Source organism: Triturus cristatus, chromosome 2_1 (assembly GCF_964204655.1).
Source record: "Triturus cristatus chromosome 2_1, aTriCri1.1, whole genome shotgun sequence".
Taxonomy (NCBI): Eukaryota; Metazoa; Chordata; class Amphibia; order Caudata; family Salamandridae; genus Triturus; species Triturus cristatus.
The window spans coordinates 819,176,003-819,189,615 of NC_140581.1; the positions used below are offsets into that span (position 1 = coordinate 819,176,003).

The 13,613-nt window shown below is 36.7% G+C and overlaps 1 protein-coding gene across 1 annotated transcript in view; it reads left to right on the plus strand.

Moving 5' to 3' along the window:
- Positions 1 to 204: 204 nt before the first annotated feature.
- Positions 205 to 13,613, plus strand: part of LOC146865913 (uncharacterized) — a 32,446-nt gene continuing 19,037 nt past the window's right edge. The window contains exons 1-2 of the mRNA XM_085640208.1: positions 205 to 1,016; positions 4,444 to 9,450. Coding sequence (XP_085496334.1) covers positions 4,486 to 9,450 — 4,965 coding nt within the window. The 5' untranslated portion in view covers positions 205 to 1,016; positions 4,444 to 4,485. The remainder of the gene's footprint in view (positions 1,017 to 4,443; positions 9,451 to 13,613) is intronic.

Sequence of the window (13,613 nt, forward strand, 5' to 3'; positions counted from 1 at the left end):
ACGTGCTTTCTTGCTTTGTCAATCTGTGGACAGAAATGATTGGACCAGTTCCATTTTTGCCTTTGGCATATGTTGGAAAACACAAAGGCAGTTTTAGGGAAAAGTGTAAACAGTTGTGCAAAGGTGTCCTTCATAAGCATTTACAGACCTACCCCAGTCAAAGTGCCTAGGTCATTGCCACCACAGTGCACTATTATGAGGTCAGGGTGTTGGATTTGCATGAAGGATTTCACCAATGGCATCAATTGGTGCCACTTTAACCCTCTCTGACCAATCCATTTAATGTCTACATTTGGCAAAGCAAGGTCTCTCACCATATCTGTTTTCTCTGCAAACTTTTCACTCCAGAAGACATAGCTGTGCCCTACAATCCACACTGTGAACATCTTCAAAGGAGAACTGGATGCACTCAGGAGGTGTCTTTCAGTAGAATGGCAATATGAAAATAAAGACAGTTTGGAAATGGAGGCATACATATTTTTTACAAAACAAAAAGAACTGATTGGCTGTTTCATACCATTCTAGAATAAAAAATAGGCTGTATGTGAAAATTAATAGAAGCATGTTTTGTATTGGTACAAAAAAATGTGTAACCAAAGAACAGTACTATGGATTTGCAGTTAGGTTTGAAAAGTCAAGCACTCTTGCTCTGTGGAATTGAAACATTGTGTGTCGAACTTCTGACCTAACTGCACACAGCAGTGTTCCATGAGCTGTTGCTATGGTAGCAGGCAGAAGTCAAGTTGGGGGAAGGGTACTAGGCAGAAGTCAAGTTGGGGGCAGGGTACTTTTGGAAAAGGGTTGGTTTTCAACCAATAGAAATGTGTCATTACATTTGAAAAAAAGGGGGAAGCACTGAGATTTGAAACTTACATGTATATGTGTGGAAAAATAGAGGGAAAGTTTGCCATTATCTGGTTCTGCTGAGAGGAGAGAGGTGTACAGAACAGAGATCCTGGCTCTGATAATCTGCTGTTTGAGTGACACATTTCTTTCACAACTAACTAAATTTAAAGGTGAGTTTACAGTTTGAGAGGGGATGTATGTGGTAACTTAAGAAATGAATAATAGAAATGGGAATTGTTTTTGTTGTAGTTACACATGGTGGATTCATAATGTGTCAGTCTGTAAAAGAGATTTTCACTTGGCCCGAAAAAAAAAGAGCAGTAAGTGTGCTTTCAAATTGGCAAAGAAATTTCGTTTTGGCACTTATGTGAAAACATGACTCTGTGTGCATAGAAGAATTATAGGCAGAAATGTATTGCGTCTTGCTCTGGTGATTTCACAGTTGCAGTAGATGGAAAAGAGGAGCGAATTTTTGGGGGAAGAAGCAGAGGCTTAGCACACACCCATGTGCTTGCCATGTATAGTCATGCACAGTAATTAGAAGCGAGTGGGGTTTTCAGGTTTAAGTCTGTAATGCAAATACATTCAGCATCACTAAGGCTGGTTGCCCCTGCTGGAGTGTAGGCAGTCACAGAGAATACACACGGTGGTGGTCTGAAAAAAAAACAGCTTGGATATGTGCATTTAAATAAATTTAAAAAAAAGGTTTCAGAATGTGTCAGTCTGTAAAAGTGATTTCAAAGTGTAAAAAGAGATTTTCACTTGGCCCGAAAAAAAAAGAGCAGTAAGTGTGCTTTCAAATTGGCAAAGAAATTTCGTTTTGGCACTTATGTGAAAACATGACTCTGTGTGCATAGAAGAATTATAGGCAGAAATGTATTGCGTCTTGCTCTGGTGATTTCACAGTTGCAGTAGATGGAAAAGAGGAGCGAATTTTTGGGGGAAGAAGCAGAGGCTTAGCACACACCCATGTGCTTGCCATGTATAGTCATGCACAGTAATTAGAAGCGAGTGGGGTTTTCAGGTTTAAGTCTGTAATGCAAATACATTCAGCATCACTAAGGCTGGTTGCCCCTGCTGGAGTGTAGGCAGTCACAGAGAATACACACGGTGGTGGTCTGAAAAAAAAACAGCTTGGACATGTGCATTTAAATAAATTTAAAAAAAAGGTTTCAGAATGTGTCAGTCTGTAAAAGTGATTTCAAAGTGTAAAAAGAGATTTTCACTTGGCCCGAAAAAAAAAGGAGCAGTAAGTGTGCTTTCAAATTGGCAAAGAAATTTCGTTTTGGCACTTATGTGAAAACATGACTCTGTGTGCATAGAAGAATTATAGGCAGAAATGTATTGCGTCTTGCTCTGGTGATTTCACAGTTGCAGTAGATGGAAAAGAGGAGCGAATTTTTGGGGGAAGAAGCAGAGGCTTAGCACACACCCATGTGCTTGCCATGTATAGTCATGCACAGTAATTAGAAGCGAGTGGGGTTTTCAGGTTTAAGTCTGTAATGCAAATACATTCAGCATCACTAAGGCTGGTTGCCCCTGCTGGAGTGTAGGCAGTCACAGAGAATACACACGGTGGTGGTCTGAAAAAAAAACAGCTTGGACATGTGCATTTAAATAAATTTAAAAAAAAGGTTTCAGAATGTGTCAGTCTGTAAAAGTGATTTCAAAGTGTAAAAAGAGATTTTCACTTGGCCCGAAAAAAAAAGGAGCAGTAAGTGTGCTTTCAAATTGGCAAAGAAATTTCGTTTTGGCACTTATGTGAAAACATGACTCTGTGTGCATAGAAGAATTATAGGCAGAAATGTATTGCGTCTTGCTCTGGTGATTTCACAGTTGCAGTAGATGGAAAAGAGGAGCGAATTTTTGGGGGAAGAAGCAGAGGCTTAGCACACACCCATGTGCTTGCCATGTATAGTCATGCACAGTAATTAGAAGCGAGTGGGGTTTTCAGGTTTAAGTCTGTAATGCAAATACATTCAGCATCACTAAGGCTGGTTGCCCCTGCTGGAGTGTAGGCAGTCACAGAGAATACACACGGTGGTGGTCTGAAAAAAAAACAGCTTGGACATGTGCATTTAAATAAATTTAAAAAAAAGGTTTCAGAATGTGTCAGTCTGTAAAAGTGATTTCAAAGTGTAAAAAGAGATTTTCACTTGGCCCGAAAAAAAAAGAGCAGTAAGTGTGCTTTCAAATTGGCAAAGAAATTTCGTTTTGGCACTTATGTGAAAACATGACTCTGTGTGCATAGAAGAATTATAGGCAGAAATGTATTGCGTCTTGCTCTGGTGATTTCACAGTTGCAGTAGATGGAAAAGAGGAGCGAATTTTTGGGGGAAGAAGCAGAGGCTTAGCACACACCCATGTGCTTGCCATGTATAGTCATGCACAGTAATTAGAAGCGAGGGGGGTTTTCAGGTTTAAGTCTGTAATGCAAATACATTCAGCATCACTAAGGCTGGTTGCCCCTGCTGGAGTGTAGGCAGTCACAGAGAATACACACGGTGGTGGTCTGAAAAAAAAACAGCTTGGACATGTGCATTTAAATAAATTTAAAAAAAAGGTTTCAGAATGTGTCAGTCTGTAAAAGTGATTTCAAAGTGTAAAAAGAGATTTTCACTTGGCCCAAAAAAAAAAGAGCAGTAAGTGTGCTTTCAAATTGGCAAAGAAATTTCGTTTTGGCACTTATGTGAAAACATGACTCTGTGTGCATAGAAGAATTATAGGCAGAAATTTATTGCGTCTTGCTCTGGTGATTTCACAGTTGCAGTAGATGGAAAAGAGGAGCGAATTTTTGGGGGAAGAAGCAGAGGCTTAGCACACACCCATGTGCTTGCCATGTATAGTCATGCACAGTAATTAGAAGCGAGTGGGGTTTTCAGGTTTAAGTCTGTAATGCAAATACATTCAGCATCACTAAGGCTGGTTGCCCCTGCTGGAGTGTAGGCAGTCACAGAGAATACACACGGTGGTGGTCTGAAAAAAAAACAGCTTGGACATGTGCATTTAAATAAATTTAAAAAAAAGGTTTCAGAATGTGTCAGTCTGTAAAAGTGATTTCAAAGTGTAAAAAGAGATTTTTACTTGGCCCAAAAAAAAAAGAGCAGTAAGTGTGCTTTCAATTTGGCAAAGAAATTTCGTTTTGGCACTTATGTGAAAACATGACTCTGTGTGCATAGAAGAATTATAGGCAGAAATGTATTGCGTCTTGCTCTGGTGATTTCACAGTTGCAGTAGATGGAAAAGAGGAGCGAATTTTTGGGGGAAGAAGCAGAGGCTTAGCACACACCCATGTGCTTGCCATGTATAGTCATGCACAGTAATTAGAAGCGAGTGGGGTTTTCAGGTTTAAGTCTGTAATGCAAATATATTCAGCATCACTAAGGCTGGTGGCCCCTGCTGGAGTGTAGGCAGTCACAGAGAATACACACGGTGGTGATCTGAAAAAAAAAAAAAGCTTGGACATGTGCATTTAAATAAATTTTAAAAAAAGAGCAGTTTGTGTGCATTGAAAATGGCAAAGAAATTTCGTTTTGTGACTATTGTGAAAAGAAATGTAGTAATATATTTAAATACAATAAAGGATTTTTTTTTTAGTTTTTTTCAGGTATTGCTGAAGAACAGTGAACAAAATTTAAGATGCCTACAAAATCTCGAGTTCAAAAAACGCTAAAAAAAAAACTATATTTGAGGACAACTGGAGGACCAAAGTTAGTAGAAGATGCTGATGTTGGGAAAAAGAAAAAATCTTCTGGTAAGCAAAAAAGACAATTCCTAAACAAAATATTGAAAACAAACAAAAATGTACAAAATGTCTGTTCTCGGAAAAATGTAACAAAACCTACAGAACAGCAAAAAATTGAGGATTTAGTTAATGCAAATATACCTTCTGCAATTGAAAAGTTTAACATAAACAGAAAAACAGCATTTAAAGAGATACGTAGAAAAATGTTTCAGAGAAGAGTTATGTCCAATTTGATAAAGGATATAAAGAAATATAAGCAGAAGGCTAAATATTATAAGAGAAAAAAAGAAATTGAAGCCATTGCAGCAAAAGCATTAGAATTAAAAAGGAAACTATTCATATTAATTTTGAATAGGATGCGTACATTAGATAAAATGGTTAATGTACTGAAATCACAAAGCAAAAGCAAAAGAGTAGTGAACAGAACAAACTTTTGTAAAGTGTTTTTAGGAAAGTGGATGCATAGTTCAAGTAGTGAACCTTTTTTTAATGAAGAAAGCTATTTTCAAAGCAATAGTTTGCTGCATGCAGTTGACACCAGAGGTCGTTCATACGAAGTAAAAAATGGTTGCATAATGGAGAAGGAGATAATGGTTCCAAGAGATGAGGTACAAGTGATGGCAGATGAGGCAATGGGGAGACGTCCTAAAGCCCCAGTGTACACTTGGAATTGTAGTAGTATTTGCACTGTGCGTCAGGAATCTATTGACAGATTTCGAGAGTTTCTAAGAGAATATAGTAAAAAAAGTGTAAAACAAAAGATTAAGGTGCTTCAAAGTCTGGATCCATGCAGAGTGAGAGAGAATACTGGTTTGCAGGGTCATTCTCTTGCTTGTCTATCTAGAAAAGTGTGCAATAGTGTTTTCCATCATTTTAGGATGCTGGCTGTTCATCATACTGAAATGAGAAAGTTTGTGAGACGGTTGTATTTTGCCAAAAGTCCAGCAATAAAGTTAAATGAATTGAATAGGGCTCTGTTCCGAGGAACGGTATCAGATGTAGAGAAGGTTGTTGATGAAATTCAGTTTTGTTACTTTGGTCCTGAACAAAACAGTGCAGAGAAGGACACAATAAATGAGGCAGAAGTGGAAGAGAATGTAGAACCCTCTGTAAGTAACACATTTAATGATCACATAACAAAATTTGCAATAGTCTCTAATGAAAGACCAAATGTTACTTGTATTTGTTGCCGCAGAACTCATTATAGAAAACAAACTAGGAATGTTGATCTCTACAGAAAGAGTGAAAATGAAGATAATTATAAGTGGATGGATTTTGCCACATATATATTTCTTGAAAATTGTTTTGAATTGGGTGAAGATCAGCGTATTTGCAAATACTGCTACAACAAGTTAGAGGAAAATAGAATGCCGACCAGAGCTGTACATAATAATTTAGAATTGGATGCTATTCCTGCTGAACTTTCTGAATTAAATACATATGAGTCTATACTCATTCAATGTGTTCATCCGTTCCAGACCATAGTACGTATGGAGCCCAAAACTGGTAAATTACCTCCTTCAGATTTACTGAGAGGTTTAAAAGGTAGAGTGGTGTATTTGCCCTTGGATTTGAAAAAAAATATGGAAACTATTGATGCAGATACTTTGGAAACTGAACCATTAATTATTCTGGTTAATGGTGTCCCTACAAAGAATAAGAAGATTTGGCAGGAGCTGGTAGATGTGCGGAAAGTACAAAGAGCAAATTTGTATTTGAAAAAAAATAACAAATGGTATGAATCAATTTATATAGAAGAAGAAGAAGAAGAAGAAGATTTACAAGGAGACACAGAAACACCAACTGGACAAATTGAAAAAGTGGACAAGTCAAAGGAAGAAGAAATTTATGAACATTTTAGCATACATCCTCTCCATTCGAAAGAAGTTATGGGAGACAATATTGATCTCTTTCAGATGAAGAAAGCAAAAGGAAATCCTGTGAGTGTATGGGAGGAGAGCTTGGAAGCTCGATGTTTTCCCCAGCTGTTTCCTAAAGGAAAAGGAGGACGATACGATGAACGTCCGGAACAGATTCCAGCTTCTGAGTATCGGACTACAAGACTATATGCTGAAGATCCCAGATTTCGACAAAGTATCCCTTATTTGTTCCATCTTTTATTTGAAAGCGACTTGTCTGCACTGTCTTATGCAGTAAATCACATTTTAAAAAGTGGAGTACATTTACAAAATGTGTCTGCTAAGGATTTTATGGAGAAAGTGCAGCACCGAGATGATCATTTGGAAACACAACTGATCAATCTGATGGCTTGTCAGCGTGGGACAAATGAATATTGGTACCGACGCCATGGTGAACTAAAATGCATGTTACGCAACTTAGGAACACCAACATGGTTCCTTACCCTAAGCTGCGCCGAGTACGCTTGGGATGATTTACTGGATTTTCTACGAGAGGCCAATTCAAACATTGAAAACATCGAATACAAGACAGCAGGAGAACTGTGCTCATTGGATCCGGTTAATGTTTGCAGATATTTCAATCATAGATTTGAGGCTATGATGTCCTTCATCTGCAATAAAAAAAATCCACCCCTTGGAGAAGTAGTGGATTTCTTTTGGAGAAAAGAGTACCAGGCAAGAGGTGCTCCTCATATTCATATGCTGCTGTGGATCAAGGATGCCCCAAAGTTTGGAACAGATACTGATGAAGCAGTGTTATCTTACATTGAAGAATATGCAACATGTGCTATACCTAAAAACACAGAAGAGAACAAGTTAAAGGAGCAAGTTCTACGTTTCCAAAGTCATCGGTGTGGAAAATACTGTCGACGGAAATACAAGAGCAAAGAAAAATACTACACTAAATGTCGATTTGGATTTCCTAGACCTGTTCTTACAAATGGAAGAGTCAACAGTTTTATGTCAGCTGTGAGACATACTATCACAAGAAAATCACCTAAGAATACCTACAACCTTAAAAGAAAAGAAGAATCAAAAAATATAAATGACTACAACCCAGTCATTTTATCCATGTGGAACGCTAACATGGATATACAGTATGTTGCTGACAATTCCATTGCTGTTGCTCGATATGTAACGTCTTACATTACGAAATCAGAAAAAACAGAATTGAAGGAAATGTGGGAAGAGATTTCTCACGAGAAGACTGTCAGTAAGAAGCTGTACAGTTTTAGTTTGAAGATGTTATCGCATCGAGAAATTGGATCCTACGAATGTTCAGATAGGTTATCTTCTGCAAGTCTCTACTCGAAGTCAAGAAGAATAATTTGGGCAAGTTTAGGCCTTGCAGCAATGAGAAATCGGGTACTGAAATCTGTTGGAGAAATTGAATATTTGGCCGAGAATGACCCAGAAAGTACAGACATATTGAAAACAAACATGTTGGACACATATTATCCCAAGAGAAGTCATCATCTGGAGAACATGTGTCTCTATGAAGTGCTGCAGAACTACATTTATTCACGGAAAGCTGCAGAAGACATCAACAGTGGAAAATATAAAGTTGTTGGTGAAGAAGGATGTTTGGTGAAGCAAACCAAAGGAAGTTTGATAAATCACCGGAAGCTGAGTTGCGACACTACCGACAAGAAAGAATTTTACTACTTGGCTCTTTTACAGTTGTTTAAACCATGGCGTACAGAGGATGAACTACTGGGAGAATTCCAGAGCTATGAAGATTCTTTTAATGCTTGCAAAGACAGCATACAATGCAGTACATTCTCAACTTATCTGCAAATGTTAAATGAAGAAATTGAACAGGAAACTACAATTGCAGCAGAAATAGCTAGAGACAGTTCTCAGGACAGCCAAAGTTCAGGAACACACAGTCAAGATCCCCTAGGACAACCAATCGTTGAAAATGAAGCATCAATAGCCATGAATGAAGTGGAAACGGCTATGAATCAAGCTCAAGAAGAATTTATAGACTTAGAAAATTTGGAAAGACAACTGAATCAAGAGCAGCAACAAATTTATGAAGAGATCAAAAACAAAATTGATCACGGATTTCTACATATCAAAAAAGAGTGCTCATGCACATCATTTCATCCAATCAGGATGTATGTAAGCGGACAAGCTGGCACTGGAAAAAGTTTCCTAATTAAAGTCATCAGAAGCTACCTAAAGCAAAAAACGGATTCTACTTTGTCTTGTGTGGTTACTGCTCCAACTGGGTTAGCAGCATATAACATAAAAGGAATCACCTTACATCGTTTGCTAATGTTACCAGTGGAGCATGAGAACAAAATACAATTCAACAAGCTAACTGGAGAAGCATCCTTGGAAGTTTCACGAGTATTGAAGAAGATGCAAGTTCTCATTATTGATGAGGTGAGCATGGTATCAAACTTAATGCTTGCCTTTGTGCATTTAAGAATGCAGCAAATTTTGAAGACAGACTATGACGTGTTATTTGGTGGAAAACACGTCATAGTTTTTGGGGATCTTTTGCAACTTACTCCAGTTAAAGGACAACCAGTGTTTAATACTGTGACACATGAAGACACGAAGAAGTCATTGGGAAGCATTGGAAATACAAATATTTGGTCCTTCTTTGAGTACAAGGAACTTACAACTAATATGAGGCAAGCAAACGATGAAGAATATGGAAGTATTCTGAAAGATATCAGGATTGGACTACTCACAGATGTTGGGAAAAAAGCATTACAGAGTCGGCTGCTACATAATTTATTTCCAAAGGAAGAAATAGTTGCAGAGAAAATATACAAGAATATTGCAGAAAACAAAAGTGTCATCTGCTTAATGCCAACTCTACGTGAATGCTCAATATTTAATGAGGAGCTTTTGAAATTGGAAAAGGAAGACATCAGGAAATTGGAAGCAGTGGACAAAATTGAGGATGGAAGAATTACAGTCACAGTAACAGGCAAACTGAAAAATAAATTGGACTCACTAGAGAAGAACATCTCCAAAACAGCAGGATTAGAAAAAAATCTTTATGTTTGCATGAACTGTAGAGTGTTTTTAAGGAGAAATTTTGATGTTGAGAAAGGCTTAGTGAATGGAGCGATGGGAAGAGTTGTGGGTTTTATTAATTATCAGAAAAAAGAAGGAATTGAATGTTTACAGATAAAATTTGATCAGATAGAGGAAGTTAAAGACATTTGTCGTTGTTCAGTTCGTTTCATGCTTGTGAAAGACTTATATGTACGTAGGAAGCAGTTTCCGTTTTCACTAGCATATGCTGTAACTATCCACAAGTCTCAAGGATTGACTGTAGATTGTGCATTTGTGAACATTGGTTCAACTGTGTTCAAAGAAGGTATGGCATATGTAGCTTTGTCACGAGTCAAAACATTATCAGGTTTATTCATGATAGACTTTGATGACTCAAAAGTTAGTGCTGATACAAACTGTGTAAAGGAGTATAATAGATTAAGAAGAAGCTATGCTCCTTATTTAGGTCAGTATCCTGTGTTGGAGAAACGTGTAGTTTCTCGTAAAAGGAGAAATGAGAATATCTGTAAAGAAGATGTAGAGAAGAGGAAAAAAAAGAGGAGTGATGTAATTGCAAGCAAAAAGAATAAGGAAAATGAAGAACAGGTTGTAGGATGTCATTTTGAAAATAGCTCTGGTGTCAACTGCTACGCTAATGTAGTGCTGAATGTTGCATTTTATCTGGAAAGTTTGCAAGAGCAGATAATAGTAAATCAGGGAAAAAGATTCTGTTCAGAGCTCAGTCTCCTTTTTCAAAAGCTGAGTAAAGATAAAACTCAAATAGAAAGTGCTACTGAAATTAGAAAACTTTTAGATGTATGTTCAGGACGAACACAGTTTTCTCAAAATGAACAGCAAGATGCACACGAATTTTTGATGTATTTTCTTCAGGTAGTGGAAGAAGAAGGAGTTCCCATTGACATTTTTTTTGGTCTCTCTTATAAATGGGAACATAGTTGTGATAATTGTTATAATATATGTGGCTCTATTGTTGATAATGAAAGGTTTATTTATTTGACATTGCCAGAGAGTAAAACAGTCACTTTTGCAAAATTAGTTAAAGATGCTAATCATAGCATGAAATGTGGTGAGTGTAATTCTGACATGTTTTCAACATTAATTTTAAGGGAATACGGACAGTATGTAATTTTAATGATGCAACGATGTAGAGCTGATGGATCAAAATTGGATACTTTAATAAAGAAGTTTACAGGACAGCAATTATCAATTTCAGGAAAAACTTTTGTAACTGTTGCAATAATTTTCCATGATGGACCTACTGTTACTTCTGGACATTACACAGTTTATCTAAAATGTGAAAAGGCTGGACACTGTGTAATGATTCCAAATTGATTTTCAAACAACGTTTGCCTTTTGATTTAGCAAATTCCTATCTAATCTTCCTGAAACCTAAATTTTAGAGAGATTTGGCAAGATCTGGACAAAATAATTTTACCATTTTACTGGATTACCATTGCAATTTTGTAGAAAAAAGATTTTTAAAATTATCATTTGGCCTAAAGGAAAGATAACCAATTGTAATGTGGACTTTTTTAAATTTTAATGCAATTTTCAAAAACCAATAATTTAGAGATAATCGGTAACTTCTGCACATTTTAATTTATGGAATGCTATTGGACTGCCATTGGAAATTTTTTCAAAAATGATTTAAAAAATTACTATTTGGCCATGTGGAAAAGTAAGCAATTCTATTGTGGACTAAATAAATTATTCAAAAAATTTTCGGGAACCAAAATGTTACAGAGAATTGGTGAGATCTGGACAGATTAAACTTTAGAATTTTAATGGTTTTCCCTTGGAAATTTATTCCAGGAAAAAAAAAAAATACTATTTGGCCTAAAGGAAATAAAATCAGATGTATTTTGGAGTTATTTGAGATATAATATTGTGATTATACTTTTGAAACAAACATATCAGACGGTATTTTAAAGAAAAAAGTATTGTTTTTAGATGATATTTTTTTAGAATAATATGCATTTCTGTAATGATAAGTTTAAGTGAGAAGACATTCTGGGCTTTTTTAATACAATCTTTGTGATTGTTAATTTTTTTTGCCCGCTGTAAAATGATGAATGCAATTGCTTTCACAATTAATAGTGAAATGCAATATATTCTGAAAACAGCAAAAATAAGGCAAAAATATTTTTTTTAAAAAAATGTAAATATGTGTATTGTATTATAAAATGGATAAAAAATATTAATACTTTTTTCTTTATTTTCAGATCGATATAGAAAATTTTCGGAAACTACAACCATTTTAAAAACTATTTTTAAAAAAAACAAATGAATAAATATTTTTTTGAGTGAGTATGGTAAGTTAAAAATAAAAATTGTAGTCTCTCAAGGACTTTGTAATGAGATAAATGATTTTTAGTGTTTTTTTTAAAAAAATAAAAAAAAGGTACGCTTACCGTACGCGTACGGTAAAAAAAAAAAAAAAAAGTTTTTAAAAAAAAAGAAAAAAAAAGATGAAAGATAAGGTTGGCTCTTAAAAGAACCGTTGTGTTCATGCAGGGACAGAGGAAAGAAAGATTGGGAATATTAGACGGTACGACAAGTGTGCTGATCTATTTTACTGTTCACCAGGGAAACACTGGTCTCCCTATAAGTAATTAGATCGTGACAAGTGGCGCACCGTACTTCAACCCTCGCAAACCGAGGGTTAATTTCCAGAGGGCCAGCAAAAGGAGATTCTCCCCCCACAGATGAAGGGCTCACCTGACCTGCAGAAGAAGGAGTCTGCCCTGCAGATGATGGTCCAGGCTGAGCTGCTGTGGATGTACTGGCTCGTCTTTCTGAAGAGTTACCTCCAAAAAGATGACCATGTGTCCTTCTGTGTACTTCCTGGAGGTGTCTCTTCATGGTGTGATTCCCAAAGGAATACTTCCTGTTAGGATTACCTCTAGAAAGTACACGCTTACACAGCTTGCAAGTAACTAAGGGTGCATTCACCTTTTGCTGGCCTTCTGGAAAAGTAAAATACTCCCAAACGTAAGAAGGCTTTACTTTCCTCGCTCTCTGCCTCAAGACAGTGCTGCTGGTGCTAGCCTCACTCTCAGAAGAGCTCTGCTGTTCTGCCATCGTATCCCAAAGACAAACCAGCTCCTTCTCCCAAGGGATCACAAGCAGAAATGAGGGGAATGGGTGTGGTGTAGGAGAGTTCTAGAACTGAAAGTAGTTTCAACCAATCAAAAGTTGTGTTTCAAGATCACATGACCTACCGTACGCTTACGGTACGCTTACGGTACGCTTACGGCAAAAAGTACGCGTGCGCGTAAAAAAGACACGCGCTTGCGCGCATGCGCATAACAGTCATTTCCCGGCACTTCCGCGTAACGTGCGCGTGTTGCGTAAGCGCGCACGCGTCCCACGCGCAGTACGCGCGGCTACGCAAAGTACGTAACTATACGCAAGCAGCGTAGATAGATTACGGGCGTTGCGTAAACCGTACGCTTACCGTGAGCTTACGGTACGCGTACTATAAAAAAAAATAATAAAAAAAAAAAAAAAACTGGAAATAAATTTTACATGTTTATTTTAAAAAATATATATAAAAAAATATTTAAGGATTTTAAAAATTTAAGCATAGTCTTTATAAAAGATAAGAAAATTAAATTAAAAATATGTTTGAAAAAAATGAAGAATAAAAAAAAAAATAGCATTTAAAAAACCTTGCAAATTCACTGAAAAAACCATGGGTTTCACACACGTTATATTTAGGAATTAGCATTTAAAAAACCTTGCAAATTCACTGAAAAAACCATGGGTTTCACACACGTTATAGTTAGGAATTAGCATTTAAAAAACCTTAGAAATTCACTGAAAAAACCATAGGTTTCACACACGTTATAGTTAGGAATTAGCATTTAAAAAACCTTAGAAATTCAGTGAAAAAACCATAGGTTTCACACATGTTATAGTTAGCTGGACATTTTACTCGTAAAAAACCAATGAAATTGCCCCGTTATAGTTAGTTCAGCTAACTATAACTCGCGCGCCCGCAATGCACTGCTGATGACGTCACATATTACATCACTCATGACATGGTCAGTGACATCACTCAT